Here is a 23800-nt window from a genome sequence, read left to right as displayed (position 1 = left end):
GACCTCAAGGGTTATGAGCTCGGCCATTGGAAAGATCCTCACAACAGTTACGATTCACCAAGTAATCTCTTGTTGTATGTATTTCAAGGAGGGTTAGGGTGATGTATAATATTTTTGGCGCCATTGTCCGGGAATCATCCCTTGGCTTTTTCCATCATTTTTCTCTTATCTACACATTATCCATTGCTCATTGTCTTGATTAATGGTTTCCCATGAAAAAGATGTGGTTTTGATGGAGATTTGTGTGTGATTTGGTGTAGAATAGCTCTCTTTTTTGTTTTATAAAGAATGCTTTCGTATTTAATTTTTAGCTTAAATTATTATTTTTATTATTGTTAATGTGGTTTTTAATGTTCCTAGGGCTTGCACACAGTGTTCCATTGCATCAAACAATGCAATAGAATGTAATTTTTAGTGATTTTTAGCTCTCTTTTGAGTTAAACATAGAGTTAAAATGGTTATTTTTTGCTTAATTTATATGTTTTTTGTTTGATTTGTGTGCATTAGAGTGTTGGCAAGCATTAGGAGTAGCTTAATCCTTTAAGAAGTTTTTCAAAACCATTAAAAAACTGATTTTTATCATTAATAAGGAATGATTAATCTAGTTCAAGAGGTTAAATTTTTTTAAAAATTGAGATCAAAATTGATTATGTAAGGTCAAAATTAGTATTTTGGGAGCATCTAAATGCATCAAAACACCTAATTACATCAATTAGAGAAATGGACTTTCTTTAACTTAATTTTGCATAAAGAGAGGAGATTAGAATTAAAAGTTTAATTAATCTCTAATTATAGATTAATTTACATATTAGTTGATATACATAGTTTAGCAATTTCATGCTCTATCTAATGATGTATTCAATGTGTAAATTAATTAGTGATTAGAGGTTATGATTAGTCTAAAAGGAGGGAAGGATTAATCTTTGATTAATTCTTAACTATATCAATTTATTCGTCAATTAATAAAACAAGCTTTCTTTTGCTTAATTTTACAAAAAGAGAGAAGATTATAATTAAGAGTTTAATTAATCTCTAATCATAAATTAATTTACATATTAGTTGATACACATAGCTTAACAATTTCATGCTCTATCCAATGATGTGCTCAATACTGTGAATTAATTAGTGATTAGTGGTTAATTAGAGTTCTTGATTAGTCTAAAAAGGAGAAAGATTAATGTAAGAATTAATCTTTGATTAATTTTTAAGCACTTTTTTACATAACTCATTAAGGCTAATGAGTATTGAATGAAAAGATGCCAATGAGTTGTCAAATTGTTCATTTTGGGGGTCATTTATGAAAAATGTAAGAGGATGTCATTTCCCGCTTGCCTTTTTGGAAAAATGCCCATATCTCTCTAATTTAAAATTTAAAAAATATTTTTCCCAAACCTTAAGGCTGCAAATAAAATTTGAATTTTGGGCGTGAAACCTTAAGGCTGTAACATGCTGTAAGAAAACCTAAAATGCCCATATCTCTCCAATTTAAAATTCAAAAAATATTTTTCCCAAACCTTAAGGCTGCAAATAAAATTTGAATTTTGGATGTGAAACCTTAAGGCTGTAACAATCTGTAAGAAAACCTAAAGAGCAAAAAAAATATCTTTTCCAAAAAAATATCTCTAAGAGGTCCTTTCACGTGCATGTAGCGCTTAGGCTAATTAGGGTAAACGGATACTTGTTTGACCCAACGAAGAGTATGCTAGGTCTCCTAAGGTTGTAAACGGATTGTAAGAAAACCTAAAAAGCAAAAAAAAAGGTGTACTTACTCGTTAAAAAAGCAATTGATAGCGTCAAGACATAGCAACGATAAAGAGACTACGTAGGTCGACACCCTCACTGAACCCAATGGCTAACATTTTCAAGCCATTGAGATCCATGCTCCAAATGCACCTCCCAATACCATTTACCATTGTGCAATAGAAGTGGAGTGTTCTCTCTTCCTCTCTCTTTCAACTCTAATCTAGCATGTGTGGTGTGCATAGGGTTAGGGTTTGGGAGTGCTAATCACTTGTTCTCTCTTGCTTTCTCTCTCCCTCTTGGTTGAGTGATTAAGCTACCAACACGATCGTCTTCCCACGGAGATCCCATACAATCTTCGTGAGAGAAGTTACACCACCCGCCGTTGGATTAGAGCAACTGCCTCGATGTGACGAGTGCGAGAGGACGATAACAAACGAGCAGCTATGGTGGAGCTCTTAAACATTACTCGAGCTCAGAAAATAGGCAACTTCCACGACACGTTAGGGTAGGGTTTCCTTAACATCTTTAGCGCTGCTATCGGGGAGTGCCAATCCGCTACTTGTCAAAGCTTTCTTTGATTTGAATCCGACGGAGTCTTCATAGCCCGGTGCCCGGTAAGCTCTTTGGCATATAGTTTTTAAATGTATTTTGATATTTTTTTTTGTTGTTTTGATGTTTTAACTATGATTTATGCATAGCTTTTTGTTTAGAATAGGATTACTATAAGTTTAAGTGAAAAAACTTGAGATTTGGGTGATTAGAGAACCTAATCAAGAGGGTTTGGCTTAAACTTAGATTATTTTTCTTTATTTTTAGCTTAATCTTGTTTCTTTTGCTTAATTACTTTACATAGGTAAGTTAGCATTGTTAGATAGAATCCTAATCTATCAAAAAATCTAAAAAATCATAAATTATCTCTTAATTTTTCATTGGTTATCACTAATCTACTAGTTAATGTGATTAGTGAACTTAAAGAGAAAAAATCAAAAAATTGAGTCTAATTACTTGTAATTAGACTAATTGGTATGGCATTAGTGTTTTAAACACTTGCCTTGATCCAAATCCATGCTTAGTCCACTCCCATTAAACCTTAATTAACAAGAATTAACATTAATTAGGTCTCATTTACCTATCTTTTAAGTGGGTCAATTAGAGACCTAATTAATGAGATTAATTAGGAATGATTACATCATTGATTTAGCCTAAACATTGCTAATCCACCTATCAAATCCCCATCCCTAAACTCCTCACCATTTGGCAGTAAATTAGAGAGCAAAGAAGAGGGTTAAAAGGTCATTTAATAGTGGGATTAAGAAGATTAATCATTAGTTAAGTTAGAGTGCCTCCAAGTTAGTCAAAATCCACTAATCTAGAGGTAGCCTCTAACTTTAGCCTTTTTCCACCTACCTTACATTCATGAGGGGATCTTAGTTATCTCCCACTCACTTCCCTCCAAATTTGAAATTCAAATTTCAAACTTGCCACAGTCGTTCACACCTTGCCACACGGTTGGTATGGGCATACGCTTCTAAGCATACGGACGTATCTTCCCCTCAAAAAAAAATCAAAAATTTACCACGATTGGTATGGGCATACGCTTCTAAGCATACGGACGTATCTTCCCCTCAATAAAAAATAAAAAATTTACCACGATCGTACCTTCCTAAGCGTATGACCGTACCAACTTGAAGCGTACGACTATACCTTTTTAAGCATACAGGCGTACTGTCCCAAAAAAGGTTCTCAAAAAAATTACCACGATTGTATCTTCCTAAGCGTATGACCATACCAACCTAAAGCGTACAGTCATACCTTCCTAAGCATATGGACGTGTTGTCCCAAATTTTGTTTGCCATGCTTGTATCTTCCTAAGTGTATGGCTGTGCCACCCTAAAGCGTATGGACGTACCTTCTTAAGCGTATGGATGTACCTTCCTGAAAAAAACATTTTTTTCCCAAATTTTTTTAAACCATATCCATACCTTCGTAAGACCACGGACGTACCTTCATAAAGCCATGGCGAACGTACCTTCCTAAGTGTACGGATGTACTCCCAAAAAAAAACCTTTTTTTTAGATTTTCAAATCTTTAGAGGTGCTTATAGTCTACCTCCCCGACCCACTTAAGTTATTTTTACACGCATAAAATCCCTCAAAAGACCATTTTTTAACCTTAAGGGTGCGTTCACGCGCGAGATAAAAGAGAGCCAAAACTCCTATTTTTACACACATAAAACCCCTCAAAAGACCATTTAAGCTTTTCTAAGCTTCCCCGCACACCATAGACACCTTTTGGTCATGGTTGCATGTCCCTAGTGCCTCCATTCCATTCGGCGGCACCCCGGCCACCATTTGCACATTCACATGTAGCTGCCACGCTAAACACGTTTGGCCATGAGGGCGAAACGATTTATGAAGAGCCCTCATCTAGTAGGACCCCTCCATACATGCACCCCGATGTGGATTGACGCCCCGAGCACACTCACGTACCTTCTTCTCTATCCACGGATCTATTCCCACCCCCACCTCCCCTTGAACCACAACTCGACATTCTGAGCTTAGCATAAACTCTAAGAAGGGGAGTGTCCCAACAATTGCACCTATAAACCTTCTATACACAACCCATGTGGGTGAAAAATTTCAAACTTCTACCAAAATTCCACGGAGTTAGAGACCCCATATTTCACCTCAAGGTCTTTATCCAAATCTATCAGGCATTTAAAATTTTTGACAATGCAACCAAAGTCCATCTCCTTGGACTCAGCCTTGAAGGCAAGGCGGTGCAATGGTTCCAATCCTTGGACCCTCAACATAAAGGCGCTTTCAAAGCAGTGAGACAGGCCGCTTTGTACCCTACAGGCCCAAATGGAGCCCCGTCATCCAACTGTTCTAATTGGAACAAAAATAAAAGGAAACCTTATGCGACTACATCACAGACATCAAGTACCTTGATTCGCATTGCGAAGAGAAGGAAAAATTGAGTGATTAAGCACTTAATGGATCGTTTCCTCTTGGGCTTGCACAATCCAAGACTTCACGACCACATGTTGGTCAAGGACTCCTCCACCTTTGATCAAGCCTGCAAAATGGGCAATCTTTCTCAATGACAACATTCGAGAAAGCTATTCCACACAATTGGCCACTGCGCCAATGACAACCCCAAGCTCATTTTTTGTAACATTACCTTCCTCTACTCCAAGGCACCAAGCCTTACTGGTGGCACCACCCCCACCTAACAACTCACACATAGCACCACCACGACCTTCTCCAGTGCCCATCTTTCCATTCCAACCATTGCCTCTCCAAACAAACCATTGATCATGGAAAGATTCAAACCAGGTCCATTACTAAACCCCTAGAGCCCATGCACTCCGCCATCCCTAAGACACCCATCACACATCACCTCCCTTTGCCTGTGCCTCTCATGGACCCTGAACCAACTGTGCACACTATAGGTGCACCTGCAGGAAAACCACCTCTTATGTGTTTCCTCGGCCAAGGACCCTATAGAGTGGCTGAATGCCCTCAAAAGAAACGTCTGCCAGTGACACCACAATGTCATGGGGGCTGTGGAATCAACCATTACTACAAGGATTGCCCCTTGCAACCAGTTTCTCACTCCACAGTCAAAGGCATGCCATCCCTTAACGTGTTGAGCATTCAACATGGGAAGATATTGGTTGTCCCATCGAATGTCATCACACAGTTGTTGCAGGCCAAGCTAAAGAAGGCCACATCCCAAAAGAAACAATGCTCTAAGCACGTTGGCCAAGGTGATGATCGAATTAGCATCCGCACTGGCTCAACAATGACCACATCATTCTCCTCTGGGAGGAGCAATGATCGTGCTGAAATGCTACTCCCCCATGCAGCCCCCCCAAAAACTTACCAAACGACAAAAATGGCTGGCCGCATATCCCAATGCCATCCTCAAGAAACACCGTCTTCAGGAGGCCCAAGCACTGGTAGAGCACTAACAGGCGCAACTAGAGCCATGACCCGTTTTTGTGACATTGGACCCAGTGCCTAAGTGCGCACCATCCCCCACAGAACCTAAACTTCCTCACTAGGTACGATAGGAGCCCCTGTTTCTGATCAAGGCCAAGGAAGATCCGTTCGTCAACATGGCGTTCACAAACGAAGATCTTGCCCCATATGTGCCTCCTAATTCTCTAGTGCCTATTCCACAAGCCGCCAAGCCCAAATCCCATGTTCACATTGAACCACTCAATGCAAACAGCAACACAGAGTCTGACAAAGGCTCACGAGGTGCCCACACAAAATTTGATGAGCTATTTTACCCTCCTATGGCACACAACTCTCGACCTCCCCCTCCGTCAAATAAGGACCACATTGAACTTCCATATACTATGTTGGTCCACCTTATGATTAAGGCCCCATACTTGCAGATGCTCCTCATCAACGCGACCTGGCCGTCCTCTCAGCCTTCCTTTCCTTGCAAATCCAAATGCCCATTGGAACCTTGTTAAGAGGTAATCCAAATTTATGGAAATAACCTTTGGGATTGGATGGAATGAAAACTACAAGGCTTCCATGGAGGAGAGAGCTAACTCAGATTCCGCGGATGAATCTGAGCCCCATCATCCTGAACTACTCCATCACCACAACCCACAACCCAAAGGCGAACCAACAATTCGAGGAAATGCATTGGGCCACTGCTTTGAAGGTGATGACACCAACGTAACCCTGCCCATTTCCTATAATGGACATGTGGTCAAAGGCATCCTAGATGGCATAAGCATCCTCACCAGAGCATGCTAGGAAAACTGGGGCCAACCATGCCTTAATCGTACCACATTGGTGATAAACCTCGTGGACGGGAAATCTGCAGAACCCTTGGGCCTAGCGCATGACCTTAAGATAAAAGTCTGTGACATGACCTTCAACCTCACATTTGTAGTTATGGACTTTCGTAACACCACATATGATAGCATCCTAGGCAGACCCATTATGCACCAAACACAATTGATCCATAACTGGGACACCAATCATGTCTACCTCCGTCAAGCGCTCAAGGTTAATTTATATACCTGGCACTCACATCCCACGGCCAGAGGTCCCTTTGCCGAACACTAGGTGACCACCACCAGGAGCAACGTCCTCTTTGTTTACGATGCTTATCATCAAGCCCTTGATGATGCGTGGGTGCCATACACAATCACTTCTATCAACAATAGTGAGGTGACGAAGTTGACCAATTTTGGCTGAAAATCCTTGCTACACTTGACACCCTCCCATATCGCAAACTCGACATGCAATTCATGCTCCCAAATGGCCAGACCCTTCATGAACCCTACAAAGCCATTGCCTCGCTTAACACCCTGAGTGTAAGTGTAGCTCCACAACCTGAAACAACCACCCTTAGGGTCTAGATAGATTTTTCCTTTGGTGGCAGAAGTATGCAAAGAAAGCATGCCTTACTGTCTCCCACAACACAACTAAGCACAATCTTTTGCCATGGGAAACATGGGTCTCCCTAAGTAAACCATCTCTTAAAAGTGGCCATACAAAAATTCAATTGCCTAGTGGAAACTGTTTACAAAGCCTTGGGTCTTTTACCCAAACTGTACATACTGTCTCTAACCCATTGGCTTGTAAGTTCCCAATGTGGTTCCCACAGGTGAGACAAAAGAAGCAGTCATCCTTGGAGAAAGCTGGGTCCAGAACGTTACAAGTACAATCAACTCAACTGACCACAAAGCTATCCTCAAGCTTCCCTAGGGCAAGGTGTAACGATGATCCTCTGGGATGGGAAATGCATTGAATCCAATCCTCTGCCCCCACCAACTACTTCCACAAAGGCTATTATCTCACCCCTAACAATAACTGATAAGTCTTCCACTGCCCCTAACCTACCACCAGAAGAATATGGATTGGCCTCCTAACTGAGAATGATCTACAATGATGGGGCAAGCCCACATATATCCTAAGGTCCACACCAATCTCATATTCTTAGAGGCGTGGAAAACTCTTGGAAAACCCACACTTACACAAGAAAACACTTACATTCAAATTTCACATGAAATGCGTTTAATGAGTGTTGGGTATTTCATTCCTAAAATTTCTATAGGAAATAACCAGTTGGAGTGCAAATTTCATGTCATAGATGCAGGAACACTCCAAGGCCGGGTTATCATTGGAAAAGAGTGGATTGATGCCACTCATTGCCAAATCAATTGGCACGAAGAAACGACCACCATGGAAATCCATGGCAAAAAGGCCACAATCCTCTTGTGTCTCTAAGAGGAAATCATCCACACACCCTCACCCTCGACTGCTCTTCCCCCTTATGTCCCATCCTCATCACTAACAGTCTCCCCTGTTCCCACACCCCATGCCTTGCCAAAGCCGGTTGTTTGAAAGGACACTGTCAACACCCTCCAACAATGTTAATCAAGCCTCATTGTCGATAATCCCCCTAAACTCTACATCCTCAACCACCCACACCGCAAGCACCATGACCTCTTACCTTTACCATGACAATCAATGATGGGTGCCTATGAATCTTCTTGCCGCTCAAGGGTTCTATGATGGCTACACATAACTTTGGATTCCAAAACGGCCATCTCCGAAACCCAAAAACCAAAAGCCACCCAAGCCAATAAAAACCAACCCTAAGCCACAGCTTCAATGTTGGCTAGTCCCCGACCGCCTACTTCAAACATAAGGCTACTATGAAGGCAACACTTGCCTCTGGCTACCCAAGAATGCCGCCTGTGCTGCTCATCGACCACCACAACTCCCCAGGAAGCTACGGTAAAAGGCAGTTAGGCAACCCCAAGTACAACGAAGCCAACAATGCTGGGTGCTTACCAACCTACTCAAAGCTCAAGGCTTCCATGAAGGCAACACACACCTGTGGCTTCCCAAGCCACAATCAAAAGTCTATCCTCAATGTCGACAACCTACTCCTAGCTCAAAGCCTTATTGACCAAAAACCATGAAGCCTCGACAACCACGAACCTTCATCACTCGGCAATGATGGGTGCCCAAATGTCTCTGAGAAGCCCAAGGATTCCATGATGGCAACTCCATCATTTGGCTCCCACGACATACCCCTCAACAGTTGGTCCAAACCACACCAATCAAGCCACTACCTATCTAATCGATGAAGATGGTTTGGCGACCAACGAGTAAGCAAGTCTCCTCTTCCTCAATTAAATCTTACGGACTTGCCCACACCCAACCCATGGGCCCTCAAACACTCAATTCACCCAGCCCTTTCAACCAATGGATCCTCGTACCCAACGCTCCACCTTGCCCCTCGACTTCATCTCACCGAACCCAAAGGCAGTGCTACACATGGCAGAACTTATCCAACCACTCAAAGATAACCTCAAAGGTAAGCAAACAAATCTAGCCAAATGGGCTACTTAGTACAAAAACCTCTTTCGGGGTGCTGATAAATAAACACATGTAAGCCCTCACCTACATAAGGACCCAAAAAAATAAAGAAAGAAAAAAAAGAGTCTCTGGGTGATTAGGATCTTAGATTAGGACCACGGGCAAACCTTTTGCCCTCACCCATGCACAACACTTGCAATTCTCACTGGGCTCTGTCCTATGCATACACATAGCACAAAGCTTCATCATCGACAACCATCCAGGTACATCTCTGGATGGGGGGACCATGGTGGGTGCAAGCCTAGTCAATGGTACAACCCATTGCTTGGATTTTTGTTATGATCCCCTGACCTGAATAACTGTGCTTCATGCCTAATCCATCCTAGCCATAACTTCTTCTTTGGCTCAACACCTATGGATCCTTGCCATCAACTACCACTCCTATCAACATAGGATTCCAGCTCCCTGAAGTACAATGACAGAAGAAGAAAACCCACAAAAGAAACAGAGAGAACACCGCAACAAGATAACTCAACACCCATGGGAGCCAAGATGCCCATCACGGTGTCTTGCTAAAGATACTATAGCTTCATGAGCATCGCCATCAACATATAACATCTCGAAGTGCAAGAAGTTCCATGCACGTTATCTCCTTGTCTCTTTGAAATTCCCCCCTTGCCACTTGCTTACACCATTATTTTACTAACCCTTCCTTCATCATACCACCTACCACTTGGATATTGGACATGAAGTATTCTGTGCTAGTCTACTCATTCACGTACTCTGACTCCTCTAATCAGGCTGTCCCACCACAAAGGTGACCAAATAGAAAAAACACCAAAAACCAAATAAAGAGTACTACTGGGCACATACAAGAGTCCATCTGACTAGCTGGATAATTGCCAGTACTCCCATAACTTCTTTCCATCATACTAATTCCCTCACCCCCTCTCATTTTCGGAGAGACAAGAGAACCAACCAAGTGCGACACTTCCCCACGTGCCTCGACAACCTCTTACTGATCACAAGGATGCGATCGAGTTTAGGAAGGGGAGTATGTTAACCACATATTGGTTAACACATTCCTAACAACAACTATGTCTGCACACTTATATCATGGGCGTCGACACTATATTGTAAATCCCATCATTTGATGAGAGAAACACCCTAAATATGCTCCCAAGTATTGAGCTTCAAAGGACAGACAAGAGGACCTTTGTTAGTTGGCCAAACCATAGAGAAAAGCCTTGTAACTATGTTTTGGGCAGCTTGGGTCGCTTACTCCCAGGCGGCCTAGTGGGAAAACGCTTGGAACTATAAAGGCCAATTTCTCTTGTTTGTAACTCATTCTCCCATTTTTACAATAGAAGTGGAGTATTCCCTCTTTCTCTATCTTGCAACTCTAATCTAGCATGTGTGGTGTGCATAGGGTTGGGGTTTGGGAGTGATTAGTGCTAATCACTTGTTCTCTTTTGCTTCCCTCTTGCTTCCTCTCTCCCTCTTTCTCGAGTGATTAGGCTACCAACATGATCGTCACTCTACAGAGATCCCACACGATCTTCATGAGAGAGGTTACACCACCCGTTGCATTAGAGCAACCGCCTTGGTGTGATAGTGCACGAGGAGGGCGACGGACGAGCGGCTACGATGGAGCTCTTAAGCATTGCTCGAGCTCGGCAGATAGGCAACTTCCCCCACGACACGTTAGGATAGGGTTTCCTTAAAAACATGATTATGTTTCAATTTACACCTTTTTTGTTGTTAAACCTTGCTATATTAAGGTCAACATCAAATGTTATGTTCACATATAGTACTCTATAAGGGGCTAATCACATGTAAATAGTTATTTCGAAGTTTTCATTAACTCTAATTGGCACCCTCTCACATAGGCTCACATCTCATTATGAGGAAGAGCTACACCAATTTAAGGTAATTTCTCTCTATTGCTATTTTTATTCTCTTTCAATAGAGCTACACTCGTTTCAAGGTAATTTCTCTCTATTGCTCTTTCTATCCTCTTTTAATAGCATATATTTTAATCATCCGTAGTCATGTTAATTGTCCATTGTTAGTGTCAATTTCAATAGTCTACAATCATCTTGGGTGTTCATCGTTTGCATGCATACTCCTCTTTCATGAAAAGTCTAGCGGATTCATGCAGCACGATGCCTCGAGTTGTAAAGCTTGGCAGGGGAACTTTTTATATATTAAGGTGAAAACTTGTTTTGCCATGGTTTCAAGAAGAAGTGCAGCTTACATGGCTTCAAGTGTGCACAGTTTAAGGGCATTCGATAGAAACATGGTGAGCTTCAAGTGGAAAGCATAGCTCTATGTGTGGTGGAGAGTGTAACAAACGCTTTGTTTAGACATATTCCATAGCACAAATATTCAAAACAAAATATTAATCTTGGCATTGTTAAACAATAATACTTTAAGTGAAACAAATATCATGTTATATTAATCAACATGATAATTATAGAATAATTGTTAAGTATTTTTATCTAAGAGCTAGTGAGTTTTATTTCTGGAGATTTAAAATGAGTTTCGTGCCTTTTTTGAGATTAAAGGTGCAACTTTATGAGAATTAGGCCACAATCAAGCAACGATATCATTTTAAGTATTTAAAGTGTAAGTTACTTTGTTACTTGTTATATAACTGTACAAAATTTTCATCGGCTCCACTTTTTATATTTAAATTGCTCTTTGCTCAATGGGGGAAAGGCACATTCCACTATGATTATTATTTAAGGGAGGGACCTCTTCACCATACCTTATGTATAGTCTTTTTTACAATATGAAAAACAAGGTTTGAAATGTTATTTTGTACATTACTAGCTCTTTACAAATTTATTGTTTTCAAGAAGTAAAGAATTGATGGTTCTTCTGATACGAGAGAGTTTTGCTCAAAATGGTGGAAGTACATGTGTCTTGCCACGCCTTTATGCTAAAGTTTTCAAAATGAGTCTTGAGTTTTTCTAGAGCTAGCTTCATTGTTGACATACTAGTATTGGACCCACGTGTTGCTACGGTGACCAAGGTTCCAGAAAAGAACCGGTTCCCTCTCTATAGCCATCTCTCTCTCTTTCACTCTCTCTCACTCCTAGGCTTGCGCCCATCTCTCTCTCTCTCTCTCTCTCTCTCTCTCTCTCACACACACACACACACACACACACACACACACACACATTCACATGCACATGATCCTCTCCCTCACTCTCTCTCTCACGCACACACTCTCTCTCAAATGTTGAAACTCTCTCTCTTCTTTCTCACACACACACATGTACACACCCCTCTTCTCTCTCTCTCTCTCTCTCTCTCTCACACACACACACACACACACACACTGTCACACACACACATGTAAATATTAGTATATACAATATTATGTTTTAGATACATAGGCACATATACTTATACATACTGTTAGTATCCGTAACGCCACTACGGGCGTTACCACGAGAGGGGACGGCCTCTGGCTCACCACCCAGCCATAGAGGAAGAATGAGGATTGCCCCTCATCCCCCAGGCTATATAGTGTGTGGCCTGCCGTCCACACTAGCCTGGCCGCCCATGACTCCGCATGGGCATTCTCTCCCACTGAACCCCGGACATGGCCATCCGGTCTACCGTCGGTCACAGGCATTACAGCCTATGTGACATTACCCCCCCTTAAGAAGAGTTTTCGTCCTCGAAAACAAATTGGGGAAACCTTTTGGAAATTGCACTACGACGTTCTCAGGTTGCCACCTCCTCATCCCTATCTGTCCATTTAACAAGTACCTCCTGGTACACTTTATGTCGGGTTTGTCTATCACGATACTGTAGAATCTTTTCAGGTTCATGTGGTATCTTTGGTGGCTCTATCAAGTCCACCAAAATCTCTGGAGAAACTACGTTCTCTAACCCGTGAACTGATTTCTTCAGTTTACTGACATGGAAGACTGGATGGACTTGAGAACTCTCCGGTAACTCAAGTTTATATGCTACATCCCCAATCTTCTTAAGAATTTTAAAAGGACCACAATATCTCGGAGAAAGTTTATTACACTTTCCCGTTTTCATGGTTTCTGACTGCGCAGGAACCTTGAGGAATACAAAGTCACCTTCTGCAAAGGTCACCTTTCTTCGTCCTTTATCCGCATAAGTTTTAGCGCGATCCTGAGCGCTACGAATGCTCTCACGTGCGGCTCTGAGCATATCATTCATATCTTCAAGGAAATCCTTGACAGATTGAATCTTCTCCTTTTCTAGGCCTACAGCCATCGGAGATCTCGGCTGGAATCCATACATTAACATGAATGGTGTAAATCCAGTCGCTGAGTGTTTGGAGCTGTTATAGGCAAACTCCAATAAAGGCAAGTACTCTTCCCAATTAGATTGCTTCTTACTACAAAAGAACGCAACATATCCTCTAGAATTTGGTTAACTCTTTCAGTTTGACCATCAGACTCCGGATGATCTGCCGTACTCATACTCAAAGTAGTATCCAACTTTTTGAAGACTTCTCTCCAAAAATGACTGTTGAACTTTCTATCTCTATCCGACACTATATCTGCGGGCAGGCCATATAGCTTGTAGAGATGTTCAATAAAGAGTTTTGCCAACTCTGGCATTTTTACAGTTTTCTTCGTGGCGATAAACTTTGCCATTTTAGTTAACCTGTCCACTACCACCCACACCGAGTGATTCCCTCGACTCGTCTTGGGTAAACCGGTAATGAAATCCATGGAAATGCTTTTCCATTTCCCTTGAGGAATCTCCAGCAGATGGAGTAGTCCTCCAACCTTAAGACGTTCATGTTTATTGACCTGGCACTTATTGCATTTCAGCACATAAGTCTGGACGTCCTTAAACAAACTAGGCCAATAAAACTGTCTTTTTACTAATGCATAGGTCTTCTGAATCCCAGGATGACCCGCACTTGGACTATCATGACTTTCTTTAAGAATTTGGGCTCGAAAGTCACCAATAGTTGGTACACATATTCTACCCTTGTAGAGTAAGTACCTGTCGTCAATGGAGTAATTAGCATATTTCTCCCCCCGACGAAGTTTATCACTCCCCTTTGAAGCCGTGGCAGTCAAAGGTGATGAAGGGCCTACGTCAAAACTCTCCGGCTCCAAACTATACCCAGAAGACACGGCTAGTCTCTCCAGACTAACTCTCGCTTCCCTTCTCGTTGCACCTTCGGCCAGTCTCTCCGGACTAGCAATACGTGCCAACGAGGGAGGTGGTCGTGTCTGTGAAGAAGTGCGTATGCGTACAACGCGCTGGACCTCTGTAAAAGATGGATCATGCTCACATAAACCACGTAGTGACTCCAAGAAATCATTCTTGAAGACTGTGAAACTAAGTTCATTAATCTATGGCATGCGACTAAGTGCATCTGCCACCATGTTATACTTACCTTTCTGGTAACGTATCTGAAGGTCAAACTCCTGTAGAATCTCCGCCCACCGAGCTTTTCTACCCTTCAGTTCATTTTGACTTGAAAGCCATTTCAGACTTTCATGGTCCGTCCGGACCTCAAAAGTAGCACCATATAAATAGTGTCTCCACTTTTTCAGTGCATGAACTATCGCTAGTAACTCTCGCTCGTAAGGCGAGTAGTTATGCTGCGCACGATCTAACTATTTACTTTCAAATGTAATTAAGCATCCCCTTTGCATAAGTACGGCCCCAATGGCCTCATTACTAGCGTCTGTTTCCAAAACAATTGTTTTTCCACCTCCTGTGCCTCGGAGTGGCTTAATCTATAAGCAGGTTTGCTTATAGGTTTTGATCCTGGCATAACTTCGATGCCATGGTCTACTTCTCTAGATGGTGGTAAACCATCTGGTAAATCATTAGGAAAAACATCCTGAAATTCCTCTAATAAATTCATTAAAGTATCTACGTACTTTTTCTTTAATGTCTCATTCACCTTGGATTTTTTCTTGTTTGAATCACATGCATGCCAAACAGGGTTTTGAAACAGTGGGTCTCGTCCAAGGTTATTTTGTTTTCCTTGTTTGTCTACGCAAACATCATTTATTGTTTCATCTATGGAAACAGAATTCAAAAGAGGGTAACAAGCATATACCTCTGCTATATTTGGTCTCTGCGGACCGCTGTACACAGCTCCATGGAGGAAATAAGTGGTGTGGCAGGGACAGTACGGTCGCCCTGCAGGGTGATGACTCTACCTCCGTGCTCAAAACATAGCGTATTATGTAAGTAATTCCAAGCTAGACTAGGGCCCAAGCCATACAGCCACTCCCTGCCTAGATACACATCTGCTCTAGCTAAGTGCATGACCTGAAAGTCAAGCGGAGCCTCATAGTCCTGCATAGATAATGGGACCCCCAATACTACGGTATTCCATACCGTTTTGTCATATCCGTTGGCTAGGCCAACAGTATATTCATGATCACTCCGGGTCTCAGTCAACCCCAACTTCTTGTGACTAACGAGTAGTTTAAGAAGTTGTGGCTAGCTCCATCATCAATAAAAACTGTGACTCTACGGCCACCTATGGTGCCATACATGCGCACCATGTCATGCGGACCTACAGTAGGCTGCCATATCGCTGGTGTCACTGAACAAGCGTGATGCTTATCACAATGACACACTGTCACCTCTCTGAACTCTGCGGAACTGAGAGGGAGTCTCTGCCTTGTATGCAACTGCCTAGAAGATTTACCATCTTTTTTGGGCTCACTCGTGCTAGCTTTAGGCTTTGGACACTCAGCCTTCGTGTGCCCTACTTCATTGCAATTAAAGCAGCGATTTTCTTTTCGCGCTTTAATATACTGCTCTTTCTTTTGGATTTTGGTGTCTCTTTTTTTCTTGGATGGTCGCGGTTTTTTAGACCAATGACCACCCTGTCCTTCCTGGTCCGTCCTATCCCCTTGTCTATCACTGCGGAAGCCTTTTCTTTTGAGGCCTGGTCTCCTCTTTTCACTAGCCTGATCTCCTCTTTTCACTACCCTCGGCCCTGCTAGAACCACCATGCGCACTACGGCGCTTGATGTCATCAAATATCTGTGCATATTGAATTGCCTCTGCTAAGTCTTTAGGCTGTAAGGGCTCTACGTACTCAAGGTAATCATCTTTGAGGCCTCTCTTAAAGCCTCGCAATGTCTGGAATGCATCGATTCCCTTTAGCTTGAGTACTATCTCCCTGTAGTTTGAGATGTACTGAGTTAGGGATTTGTTCTCCATCGAGCACTTGTCCCATAACTCCCAGCTTCTCTCTGCCTCATTAACAGGCAAAAATTCTTTTCGAAACATTGTTTCAAATTCCGTCCAAGTGGCAGGGCAAGTTGTCAAACTCATCCACCACTTGTACACTTTGCCGGTTAATGAGAGACTAGCCTCTACGGGCTGTATACGGCTAGGCTGCTGTTAGCGCGTGCAAATCTGACCACTTCGCTAGAAACATGTTGATTGAGTCCTTGTTTCTCTCCTTTTCCTCGCCACCAAAACTAGGCGGCTTTAAGTCTTTTAATAACGACGAAGCTGTCGCTACGGACGGCCCCGCAGGCGCATCGGCCTATACTGCTGCAACCACTGGCAAGGCTACGCTCACCCGTGCTGTAGGAGCTCGGCTACCTCGAGGAGTCGGAGTACTAGCCGAGGCGGCTGTTAGTGCATCTAACCGCGTGGAGATGCTCTGTAGCATCGTGACTAAATCAGCCTGGACTTTACCCATAGTGTTCAGTTTGGCATTAAGATATTTAAATAGTCCACTAGAGAGCTCCGTCTCTGTCAGGACATCAGCAGGGTCCAATAGGTCATAGTCGTCGTCGTCATAATCCAAGAGGTCCTCCTCGGTCCCCTCGGCGACGTCGGTGTTCATGTCCTCTGACTCATCGGCCAGAAAGGGTCATTTGCCAATGCGGCCACTGCAGGCTCGCTGGGTTCTAAGGTGGGGTCAATAGACGAGGAGGGCGCCGGATCACGCGTGATCGACGAGCGCACTCCGGACCGAACAACGGTCGGGCGTGTATGGCCTGACAATTCGATCGGGGTCAAACCCGCGACCGAGGACAAGAGACTCGAAAAACCTAGAGAAGTAGAAGGCGGTGGGGACACACTACGCCTAGCAGACATCTTTAATTCTTGCAAAAAAACAATGGGAGAACTCGGAAATTACTAAAAAGAACGCTAATAAAATGAGCAGTAAATAGTCACCCCCCTTTACGGTCGCCTGTCGATTTGTGTTGCGCTGCGAGCCTCTACAAGGACGCTTTCGGGATGCTCTAATCCACGAGAAAAATGCCTGCAACTCATATCAAAAATAAATTTTTGTTCGGGAAGCTGTGCCTGAAAAATTCGGATTATCCCTTGCCGGGATTATCCCTCCTCCCCAGCCGAGAGGGTTTATTTAAATTTTCTCATTTTTAATTTCATAAAAATGAATAATAAAAATATATTTTAAAAAATAAATAGTTTTTTTCTTTTTTCTTTTCTTTTTTCTCCTCTCGCTGGTGGCCGCTGATGGCTGGCCGGCCCTCTGGCTTGGCTGGCGTTGTGGCTGCTTTGGCCGCCGCCGTCGCCGCTGGCTGGCCTGACCGCTTGGCTGGCCGCCTACCAACGCCAACGCTGTGGAGGGGTTGCACAGCCACCCGAAGCTACAGCAGCTGCTATAGCAGCCGGATTCTTGCCGTCTTGTGCCGCAACCGGCGTTGCACCTCCCCACCGTAGTGCGCCGTCCAGGGTGCACCTTTTCCTCCACGTCGACCGTGACCACACCGTAGTGCGTAGGTACGTCATCCCTTCAAGTAGCCTCACCGCCGCAGAGTGCAGGAGCTTGCCGACGACGCCGCAGAGCTTCACCCCACAACATCGATTTCGACAAGTCCAGTGGCCAGCAAACAACGTGAGCTCTTCAACGCACGTGGGTTTCGAGTGCCGTCCATAATGGCTCTTCGCCCTGGGTGCTCTTCGCCTCAGAAAGGAAAGCTCCCCCCTTGCACAACAACGCCAAGCCCCCCCCTTGCACAACAGCGCTACGTGAGGTAGGGGGCTGCTTTTCGCCCCCCCACACACAGCATTAACGTAGCTCGTGGGGCTGGTCTTCGCCCCCCCCACCCCCACACAGAGGATTTAACAATTTCTTTCGCAGCCATTCAACACAGAGAAAAAAAAACAAAACAAAACGAAAATTGCTTTGCTTACCTGCGTGGAGACTTGCTGTGTGTGACGGGGGGGAGAGAGAGAGAGAGAGAGAGAGAGAGAGAGAGAGAGAGAGAGAGAGAGAGAGAGAGAGAGAGAGAGAGAGAGAGAGAGTTCTTCCCTTCAAAAATGGCTTGGCCGCCTCCCTCCACACACTCCCTTGTGGAGATAAGGGTGAGAAGATGAATGGTTGAAAACAATCGAGTGGGCTCCGGTCCCCCGTTCGCGCGCGGACTCTCACGATCCCCTCGAACCACGCTCTGATACCAGTGTTAGATATCCGTAACGCCACTACGGGCGTTACCATGAGAGGAGACGGCCTCTGGCTCACCACCCAGCCATAGAGGAAGAATGAGGATTGCCCCTCATCCCCCAGGCTATATAGTGTGTGGCCTGCCGTCCACACTAGCCTGGCCGCCCATGACTCCGCATGGGCGTCCTCTCCCACTGAACCCCGGACATGGCCATCCGGTCTGCCGCGTCGGTCTCACAGGCATTACAGCCTACGTGACACATATATATATACGTGTATTTAAAAATATAAATACACACACATAAATTTAATTAATTTTGATTAAATTTAATGTGTGGAGATGGGTTAGCCATGTCATTGCCACGGCTTCATCTCGAGGCAATATCATGCACATGATTCTCCCTCACCATCGCCTAGCCACCTTAGTGCTTGTTTGTCGCCGTGTTGCAACTGCTTCTGACTTGTCTACCTCTCTCCTTTTCTCTCTCCACGAACTTGTCCTCTCATTAGCTTCCCCCACTGCTCCGCTCCCACCTCATCTCCGTAGCGAGAAGTATTTTTGGCTACACCTCCGCCTTTCGTCTCCTCGACCACCTTCCATTTTTGTGACTCCCCTTCAGCATCCTTCCTCGTTTCCATCCGTCACCTGCCTCCACGCCTATTTCCGACTCTGTGGATGCTTTCGCCAACCCCCCCTCCCGCCCCCCTCGCTTTAGTAATCCTAGCTCATGTCAACCCTTTCTTGTTCCCACCTCCTTCCAATTCCCTTTGCCCTCTCCATGACCTCCCTCGGCTTTCATCCACCCTCTGTGGGCTTCTATCAACCCTTCCGTCTCCACGACCTCCCCCACGCGTCTTTTCCTCGTGTGCCGTGACTCGGGGCTGCCACTCCACCTAGCCCTCCACCATCATCGTGTCTCCTTTTTCTTCGTCTCAGCGGTCTCGGCATCTCTTGTCGCCACCTCTACGAAGTTGACCATATAATAAAACTCTTCAGCTCATCAAGAACTTGTATCGTTGGAATACCAAAGGACAATTTACCATGTTCCAGGATTTCTTTTTTCTCTCCTCTTCTTGTCCCAAAGTTGTCCATGAATGGCATTCAACAAGTGGCTTAGATCCAAACTGCTACCCAAGCTAAAACTTAATAAATTAAGATAAAACGTTTAGTTTAATAATTATCCTTTTGAGAGTTTATAACAAACTGAAAAGCGTGGCATCTTATGTGTAAGCTTAAATTGGAACGAGCCAGAAAGTATATATATATATATGAACAGCGCGCGGTGGTGAAAGGGTTTCGATCGCTCCAGCGACTCTAGCCCAGAACTTGCACGATCTGACGAACGGGCAATCACCAGAGAGAAGAGATTTGGACGGAAGCTGAGTAGCAACGGGTAGTGAGCGAGCTTGGTGATCGGACAAGGCGGGGAGCAGGGAGCAGGGAGCAGGAGCACTGCGCCTAGGCCCCCTACCCTTTGTGCGTCCTCCGGAAACCGCATCGACAGGTGATGTGACGACACGATAGTGTGCGAGGAGGAAGTAAGTAATCGGTGGTGAGTGATGGCTGGTGGAGCCACGCAGCAGAGTCTTCGCAGGGCTTTGGGTGCGCTAAAAGACACTACCAAAGTCGGACTAGCAAAGGTTAACAGCGAATTCAAGGTGCCCATTTTGCCACACCCCAAACATTTCGAGTTTGCCTGTTTGTGAAATTGCCTGATGACCTCATGCCATACGATGCCATGCGCATAGGACTTGGACATCGCGATTGTGAAAGCTACCAATCACGTCGAGTGCCCTCCCAAGGACAAGCACGTGAGAGGCAAGTTAATCCCTCATCCTTGTCTTATATCAGTTTTACACTTCGGCTGCAGGAGGCTTCCTTAGAACGTATATGTGTGTGTGTGTGTGTGTGTGTGAGAGAGAGAGAGAGAGAGAGAGAGAGAGAGAGAGAGCGCTTACCCTATTCTGTTGAATGCATTTCAGTCATATTTGCAGCAACATCAGCTTCAAGGCCAAGAGCAGACGTCGCTTACTGTTTGCAAGCACTTGCAAGACGACTTGCAAAGACACATAATTGGACCGTAAGTCTATGTTTTTGGTGTTCGACTCAAGGATAAAAGAGGAGGGACTTTGTGTATATCTTGTCATGAGATTGCAGAAATGCTCTATTATCAATGGTGCCAAGTTGCCAACTGCAAGATTATGCCTCTCCTGGATTTACATGAGAATCGCACCTACATGCCCGTCTCAACAAATATTAACCATGTGTGGAGCTTAGGCTTAAAATTCAGTGGGGTAGTTGAACTGGTTGGCAATGGATGTTCAGGGCTTTTTGTACTTATTTGGCACTTTTCCTGATTCTTCCCGTTAGTGCATCAGCCATCAAATTGTCTGCTGTGGGTTATCCCACCAAATTGTTGAAAAATATCACTCTAGTAAATTGGGTGCTTTGTCCAATACTGACTAGGCATTGTTTACAATCACTTCAAACTCTGACGATGGATCTTGACCCCAAACTCTGCATGTCACTAGAAGGTTACTTGACTCTCGATGGGTACAAAGACAGGGTACAAAACAGGCTAAAGACACTATAGACACCTTTCTTGCAGAAGGAATGCTTGTTTGCTCCGAACTAAGCTAAAACTGGGAAAAAAACCTCCACTAACTGAAGTAAAAAGTGCCCCAGTAACCTACTGATGATCACTAGCACTCCTCTGGGTGCATACACAACATAAAACCCAACAAGGCCTGGCGCCCATACCGCTGCTGCATACATCAGTGCCGGTGTGACTAATGTGTCAAATAGCCACCCCTTCGTCTGGGGCTCCTGAAAATGCGCATGGTGGCACTGTCTCTCTAGCATAGCCGATGCTGCATATCCCCGTGTCAATCTAGCTCTGGATGCTGAACCCATGGTGAAGCGCGTGGTTGTTGCAGAGAAGGTAACCCCTAGGTACACGTATGATGTCACCACCTCCACCTGGCGTGCTGCGCGTGAGAGAGAGAGAGAGAGAGAGAGAGAGAGAGAGAGAGAGAGAATCCCTAGGTACACGTATGATGTCACCACCTCCACTTGGCATCGTGCGCGAGAGCGAGAGAGAGAGAGATTTTATTAACGTCTTCCAAAAGACCGAACTCGGCCTATGAGACAAGTCAGTGTACCTGTGTGGGGTATCCTCTGTCATCCCAACAAAATGAAAAAGTAATGAACTAAAAAGGTGAATCTGGGTGTACAATGAGTGGGGGAGGGGATTGAGCTCTACTACTAGGAGAAAGCAAAGCTATATGCATGGAGTATACAATCATGATATGCAACCTAGCTAGCTCCATCCTATACCATACTGGGGGTATAAAATGGTATACATCAATGAAGGGGGTGTCCACAGCTCCCTGAAGAACATGCCTGGGTCTGCTCTGAAGCAAGCCAATCGCTCCGCATCCGCTCTGTGAAACTGAGCTCTGATCTCTATCATCTCTCTTTGGTAGAGGCGTGGTGTCCGAAAGCCAGGTGTCCTCTGCCTCCTGCGGGCTCTGAGTGTCTGCTCTCTGGAAAGTAATTCCGTGCTGTGTAGGGGCTGGGAGTTGGGTGGATCTCTGAAAGAATGTAGTAAGCTGTGTCTGTCGTCCCCTCTCTGGAGCTGTCTGAGCCTGTAATGATGTCTCTCTATGACGCTGTATGTCTAGAATGAATCTCCCCCCAGTATGCGTTGGTCTGCTGCCTCAATGAGCTGGCGTAGGGAATGTGGCTCTCTGAATAAAATGGGATATCTCTCTTTGATGGCTGTATATGCTCTGCATCTGCATACGTAATGCTCCTCACTCTCCACCTCCTCTCTCTGCACAATCTGCATATCCTCTCCTCTCGGGGGATCCGTGCTGCTCTGCCAGTCTCGATCTCCAATCGATGTGATGAGACTCTAAGCTGACCAATAGCTACTCGGGAGCTCTGTGGTAAAAAGCCCTCCACGTATCTAGGCCTCTATATAAATCCATCATCAGTGATACTCATGAAGTGATCTCTGTAGTACAGCATCTTCGGTGGAAGAGGCTGTGTAGGCGATATTCATGTCTCGTGTATAGAGCTGCCATAGGTCCTCTCTCAATACTGTAGAGAGAGAGAGAGAGAGAGAGAGAGAGAGAGAGAGAGAGAGAGAGAGCTGTATTAATGTCTACTAGAGGCCGAACTCGACGTATGAGACAAATCAATGTACAACTGTCAATGTCCTCTGGATGTCTAGAAAAAAAGGAAAAAATAAACATGAAATAAACTATGAAAGTACTGAGCTAGTGGGGGGGGGGGGTGATGGATGGAGCACTACTGCTAAAGGCTCAGTATGCAACCTATATGCGTAGGTATACAAGAATGCAATGCAGATCTGTCTAGCTCCAACCAGTACCATAGTGGGGGTGTAATATGCGATACATAGGTGATGGTGAGGCAAAAATCCCTTGGAGCATGATCTCCGGGTGTGAGTGTAAGTGAGCTAGCCGCTCTTGGATATGGTGCTAATGTCGAGCCCGTATCTCTGTAATCTCCCTCTAATGTAGTCTGGGAGTTTGATAGCTTGGTGCTCTCGGTCTTCGTCTGGCTCGGAGGTCTGCAGCGCGTTGAAGTGTAACCACCTCCTGTGTCAGGGTAGGCACTAGGATAGATCTCTGGAAGAAATCAGTGAGCTGGAGTTGTCGCCCACCTCTCCGTGTGGTATGAGTTCGTAGCAGTGCCTCTCTGTGGTGCTGTGTCTCTAGCAAGAACTGGCCAAATCTGCGTTGGTCTGCAGATTCCATGATCTGGCGGAGTGAGGGATGTCCACTGAAGATGGTGTATCTCTCTCTAATGTCACTATATGCTTTGCATCTGCATACATAATGCTCCTCACTCTCAACCTCCTCTTGGCATAGTCTGCATATCCTCTCTGCTTTGGGGATCCGTGCTGCCCTACCTGCCTCAATCTCAAGCTGGTGTGATGACACTCTGAGCTGGCCAATCGCCACTCGGGCATTGTGAGGCATGTATACATCCATATATCCGGGTCGTTGAATAAATCCATCCTCTGAGATGCTCATAAAACAATCTTTGTAGTATAGCATCTTCTTAGGCAGGGGCTGGTGGGGTGTGATCCATGTCCGCCTCATATAGCGCTGCAATAAGTCCTGTCGCATAACTCTGTTCCTCTCACTGTGTGAGAGCTGCATATGTGGAGCATTAAGATCATACTGAAGAGGTGGTAAGTGATCTATGTCCCACCCACACTGGGTCAATAGCTATATCATCTGTGCA

The 23800-nt window shown here is 44.5% G+C and overlaps 1 protein-coding gene and 1 pseudogene across 1 annotated transcript in view; one reads left to right on the top strand and one right to left on the bottom strand.

Annotated features, from left to right (window-relative positions):
- The first annotated feature begins 19745 nt into the window (after positions 1 to 19745).
- Positions 19746 to 23800, top strand: part of LOC147607170 (putative clathrin assembly protein At2g01600) — a 37313-nt gene continuing 33258 nt past the window's right edge. The window contains exons 1-3 of the mRNA XM_086791415.1: positions 19746 to 20181; positions 20272 to 20341; positions 20506 to 20603. Coding sequence (XP_086647541.1) covers positions 20083 to 20181; positions 20272 to 20341; positions 20506 to 20603 — 267 coding nt within the window. The 5' untranslated portion in view covers positions 19746 to 20082. The remainder of the gene's footprint in view (positions 20182 to 20271; positions 20342 to 20505; positions 20604 to 23800) is intronic.
- Positions 22903 to 23793, bottom strand: LOC147607172 (uncharacterized; annotated as a pseudogene).

This window comes from Cibotium barometz, chromosome 56 (assembly GCF_041138505.1).
Source record: "Cibotium barometz isolate CiBa-2024 chromosome 56, ASM4113850v1, whole genome shotgun sequence".
In the NCBI taxonomy this organism is placed as follows: Eukaryota; Viridiplantae; Streptophyta; class Polypodiopsida; order Cyatheales; family Cibotiaceae; genus Cibotium; species Cibotium barometz.
Note: the sequence above shows the minus strand (reverse complement) of the source record. Positions and strands in the feature narration are given on the sequence as shown.